The sequence below is a fragment of the Chrysochloris asiatica genome, unplaced genomic scaffold, assembly GCF_000296735.1.
Source record: "Chrysochloris asiatica unplaced genomic scaffold, ChrAsi1.0 scaffold00143, whole genome shotgun sequence".
Taxonomy (NCBI): Eukaryota; Metazoa; Chordata; class Mammalia; order Afrosoricida; family Chrysochloridae; genus Chrysochloris; species Chrysochloris asiatica.
In genome coordinates, this window is record NW_006408661.1 from 4569968 (window position 1) to 4575905 (window position 5938).

Here is a 5938-nt window from a genome sequence, read left to right on the forward strand (position 1 = left end):
ACAGGGTCGCTATGGGTCAGAACTGACTCGACGGCACTTAACAACAACAACAACAAAAAACAACTAAAAAACACAATGGAAAAATTGGTATAAATGGTCATTATACTCTTCACCTTCATAAATTCAATGTAAAAAAAACAAGAAAAAGCTACTTCACTTAAGAATATTCTTGATGATGTAAAAATTGTTACATTCAATTCCAACTCTTAAATATACACCTTAATTGTGTATCTGATGAAATAGGAAATAAAAGAAAGCATTTTTGCTGCAAACCAAACTGCTATAACTCCCAGAGAATTCGATTTCTACAACACATGAATTTTAAGCTGAATGAGCATACACAAAACTTAACTCAAAATGGATTATAGATCTAAATATAAAAGGTACTTTTATAAAACTAAAGAACACAATATATAAGTAAAATCTTTATGGCCTTGTTTTAATTTTTTTAGATATGACAATAAAGGCACAAGTAACTAAAAATAGCTAGATAAAAAGACTTCACCTAAATTTAAAATTTTTTTGCTTCGAAGGTCACTATAAAAAAGCAGTCAAAAGGCAATCCACAGAATGGGAGAACATATTTGAAAATCAAATAGCTGATAAGGGTTTAATACATAGAATACATAAAGAACTCTCATAACTCAGCTACAAAAAGACACATAACCCAATTTAAAAATGGGCAAAGGAGCTAAAGATACATTTGTCCAAAGGCAATGGCCAACAAACACATGAAAAGACACTCAACAACATTAGCCACAAAGGATAATACAAGCCAATCCACAATGAACTGCCACATCACAACTAGCTATTATTGGTGTGTGCTGTCAAGTTGGTTCTGACTCACAAAGACCATGTATAGGCTTTCCTTCAACCTTTATAGGAGCAGAAAATCTCATCTTTCTCCCATGTCGCAACAAAAGGAAGGGTATAAAAATAAAAAATAACAAATGTTGGAAAATGTGGAGAATTTACACCCTGATCCATTTCTGGTGGGAATGAAAACTGATACAGCTGCTATAGAAAATGATTTGGTGATTCCTCAGAAGCTAACATAGAATTACCATATGACCAACCAAGTCCATTCCTAGGAATAAAACTCAGTGAATTTAAAAGAGGTATTCAAACCTAAAAATATTAACAGCAGGACTCTTCACAGCACTCATAGGTAGAAACTAAATAGTGCATATATTGTATGTATTTATATATTTTCTTTTGCCTGACCCTACCTCTCATACTTCAGACACATTGTCAAGAGGGACCAGACGCTAGAGAAAGATATCATGTTTGGTACAGTGGAGGGTCAGAGAAAAAGAGGAAGATCCCCAGTGAGATGGACTGGCCAACTGGCAACATCAGTGGGCTCAAGCATGGCAGTAATTGTGAGGTTGGCCTAGGACCAGGTAGTGTTTCATTCTGTTGTACACAGGGTCGCTATAAGTCAGTACCAACTCGATGGCACCTAACAACAACAAGCTCTCAACAAACTTAAGGAAGCATCAGTCAAGAAATCAAAGGTCGTATTGCACTAGGCAAATCTGCTGCACAGGACCTCTTCTTAGTGCTCAAGAGCAAAGACGTTCAGTTCGAGGACTAAGGTGCACCTGTCCCAAACCATAGCATTTTCAACAGCATCACATTCCTGTGAAATTCAACGATGCATAAAGAAGACTGTAAAATAACTGATGCAATTGAGTTATGATGCTAGAGAAGAATATTAAAGCACAATGCTTGAATGTAAAGCTGATGATCTTGTCTGTTAACCTTCACTCAATTCACAATAAAAAGTTAAATAAATAAAATAACTTTTATTTATTTCTGGACTGACAGAAGAACAAACAAATCTATGTTAGAAGGAAGTATAACCAAAACGCTACTTAAAAGCCAGGATAGCAAGACTTTTTCTCTCATACTTGAGACATGATATCAAGGGGGACCAGTCCCTAAAGAAGGACATCATGCTTAGTAAAGTGGAGGGTCAGCGACAGAGAGAAGATGTTCAATGAGATGGTTGGCATGGTGACAGCAACAATGGGCTCAAGCAAACAATTTTGAGATGGGGCAGAACAAGGTAGTGTTTTGCTGTGTTGTGCACAGGGTCACTATGTGTCAGAATCAACTCAATGCTACCTAAAAACAATCTCCCAACAAAATGTTATCAACTTAAAAATTCTTCAGATAACAAGGAAACTGCAAGCCACCACATAATATGAATGAATCTTGAGGACATTATGCTGAGTAAAATTAGTCATTCACAAAAAGACAAATACTACATAAGACCATTATTGTAAAAGCTTAAGAAAAGATACCCATACTAACATGAAAAAAAAAATCTTTATTGGTTACTAGTGGGGGTGAATGGGGAGGTTGAGGGGACTGGGGGGAGGGAACGGTTGGGCATAGTGTAGGGAGTAGACACATCATAGTTCGAGTATTGGGGAAGGCAATACACAGTAAGGGGGATGAGAATGAAAGAACAAGGTAGATAGGGGAACACAGACAGATTTGCATGGGCTAAAAGGGACAGAGGTAAATAGTGATACAGGGCTCTGTGATACAGGGATTGAGGCATAGTCTGAAGAGGGGAAATAATGTTAAGATGCTTGACTGTTTTATGAATATTGGTTTACCTTGCCTACTATTGTAAAATAGACACGAGTGGAATAGAAAGGAATGTTGGGAAACATGATGACAGAATGCCTGTAAACTCATATTCAGCTTGTAACTGATTGGAATACCTAAAAGGAGTTCTAGAACTTGCCCAGTGAAATAGGCTTCCTGTAGTGCCTTTGCAGTGTATAAGACCTTGGGTGGAATCCTGAGCCCCATCCAGAACCTTCTGAGGTAGGACATTCCCACTATAAAAGACAAGCACACCAGCCTGGAATAGCTAGAGCATCAGAAGATACTTCTTGAAAACAAAATTCAGCAGAACAATCCAAAACAAAAATGGGAGTGTGACTGGCTACTACAAGAATAAGCAAGTTGTTCACTGGGGAGCCATCAAGGCAAGCAATCAAGTCCCTTAGGACAAATCCCCGCTTCAAGACTGAACCTCAAAAAGAACACATGAATAGGAATGTAAGCTTGCTGGCGACCAGGTTGATCTATTGGTGAGTGCAGCAATGAAGAAATGGGCTGAGTTCAACCACATTCCATAGATTCCTGTTGATCTGGATATGAGAGAGAGAAGAGGAAGAGCTGGTTGGTCCAAAGTGTGGTGAGACCTTGGGACACCTGAGCCCATGGACAAGGACATAGCCACAGAGGGCGAGAGCTGAGAGTGAAGCATCCAGATGATATGAAGTGAGGGGAGACACACGAGAATACCTAAACTTGCAGACAGTACCCATTTTACCTAGCCTCGATGGCTTGATAATCAGAACTCAACTAGAAGATTAAAAAAACAATTTTTGATAAAGGAAACGAGTATAAATTGCTACAATTTGATGAACTTGATCTATACTTATGGATGTAGTAGCTCAAAATATCAACTGAGAGGAAAGGAGTCTTCACATCAAGTATCAATCCTATCCCCTCTGTATACAGGGTAGATAGGGATGGGCAACTTAGACATTGGCTACCTAAAATGAGGGGACAATAAAGGCATGAAGTGACTGGCTTACAAATTTTCAAAAGGGAGTTTAGCATAAGAGTGTGTGGAGGAAGGCAAAGACCCCCATTGAATCGTTTTCATCTTATTTAGACGGTTCTAGTGAAAAGAGATGGGGATAAGATTCTTATGATTCAATAGCAATTGTTATCATAACTAATTGGGACGTCACAACTGTAACTGTAGAAGTTTTGTAACAAAAACAGGGGAGTAGTTAATCTTACCATACAGAAACAGAGGACCCTAGGACCATCAAAGGAGAAAAGCACAAGCGAAATGCAGGACCCTATCCAGAGAAGCAGACACATCAGAGATAGAGGCAGAGATAAGGATATGGAGAGAGGGAGCAGCTGAGGACTCCGCACTCTTGGAAAGAGAGGGACTGGGACTGGCAGTCAAGAAGCAGGTTTGCAGAATGTGCCCTTTGGTTGTTTATATTATTATATATTCCTGAGTGGTTCTGTGTACATCCTTCCCCTCAAAAAAAAAAAAAGGGAATGGAAGTAAATACTCTTGAATGATGATGCACAGAGATTGTAATCAATGCAATGAAACGATGGTGTAAAGCCAATGGTCTCTCATGTAAACTATCACTCAGTTCACAATAAAAACTTTAAAAAAAAAATAAAATTCTTCAGATATAACAATTTATCCCAAAATATATCTGGAGCAATATAGTGTATACCTTGTGTGGAGCCAAAATCCTCTGCCTGAATTTTTCAACTGTTTCTTGACCCATTGTAGACCAAGCATTGACAAATGCTTCAGTTTTGTCTTGTCTAAGATGAATGTTCTCTAACTGTTGCTGCAAAGCTGCTGGCTTCACATTGTGATACACGGCCTATTAAACAAGACAAAAAAATTACATATACTGTAAACATTCATGAAATTCACAATTAAAGCTTCAAAAATAATTACACGTAGCCCTAATATTCATACTGTGATCAAACATAAAATCACACATACAACACTATAAACAAATACAAACTTATTTTTAAAAGATTTGAATCAAAAGAATCTTTTATATTGTCTATGGTTTGAGAAAAGGTTGATTATGACATGTCTTAGTGATGTTCTTTTGGGGTCTATCTTGCTTGGGGTTCATTCCATTTCATGAAATCCTATCTTCTCGTCTTTCATGATGTTAGGGAAGTTTTCTTCCAACAACTCCTTAACAATTTGATTTGTGCTTTTTTTTTTGTCTCTTCCTGATCTGGAATTCCAATCACAGGTAAATTATTCCTCTTGATGATGTTCCACATAAATCTTAGACTTTCTTCAGATTTTTTTCATTCTTTGATTGTTCCTCGGACTTAGCAGCTCATCAGCGCCACTAAAGATCTTTGCAATGCCAAAAAGAGCAAAGAAATTTTTAAATATCAATGTATCCTACCACTTATCAAATAACTATTACTAATACCGCTGTTGTTGTTAAGTGCTGTAGAGTTAAGAGGGCGCAATGAGAGGAGAGAGATCTGAACAGCAGCATAAATAACAATAACACACTGAATTTAGAGTAGAAAAGGAAAGCAAAGATGCAGTTGAGAAGGAAGAAACAATATACAATAGGTCCTTGGACAATTCATTTTTAAAAAGTTTGGCTCATTTTTGCCAACTCATTTATTTCCTTAAACAAAAACTGTTCATCTTTCCAAAATATTACACCAAGTAAAAACAGATTCCAAACTTTAAAACTATCTCAAATCAATGAAATCTTGATTCATATGGTCAAATATTTTCTTCATGCTATTCAACATTGATTAGTTTGTAAAATGACATATTCTTACATGCCACTAACTCATAGAGATGCAATGTAAAAGAGCAGAACTGTTCCATAGGGTTTTCTAAACTGTAATCTTTACAAAAGCATACTGCCAGACCTTTCTCCCATTGAGCAGCTAGAAGGATGTGAACCACTAACCTTGCAGTTAAGCAGCTGATTGCTTAATCATTTGCACTGCCGAGGATACTTTGACAAATCTGAACAGGGGCAGTGAGATAGAACACAGACAGAAACTGTTGCCTGGCCAGACAAGACGTGGCCATTTTCAACTTTTCCACCAGCATTCACTCTACGCAACAGTCTGATTACACAGACATGCACCATAGGCTGGCAACAACAACAACAAAAAAGGTGTGATTCATTCCCAAGATTCTCCTAGTGACTGGAAACATGGCCAGTCCCTACACGAACCCATCCCCTGCAGAGAAGTTGCTAGAAGCCAGAGGCACACGGTCATGGTATATTGTTGTTGTTCTTTGTTGTTAGGTGCCATCGAGTCGGCACCAACTCATAGCGACCTTATGCACAGCAGAACAAAACAA

The 5938-nt window shown here is 37.8% G+C and overlaps 1 protein-coding gene across 1 annotated transcript in view; it reads right to left on the bottom strand.

Annotated features, from left to right (window-relative positions):
* COMMD10 (COMM domain containing 10) overlaps window positions 1-5938 on the bottom strand; it is a 348337-nt gene that overhangs the window by 334599 nt on the left and 7800 nt on the right. The window contains exon 4 of the mRNA XM_006870525.1: window positions 4299-4454. Within this exon, the coding sequence (XP_006870587.1) occupies window positions 4299-4454 (156 nt within the window). The remainder of the gene's footprint in view (window positions 1-4298; window positions 4455-5938) is intronic.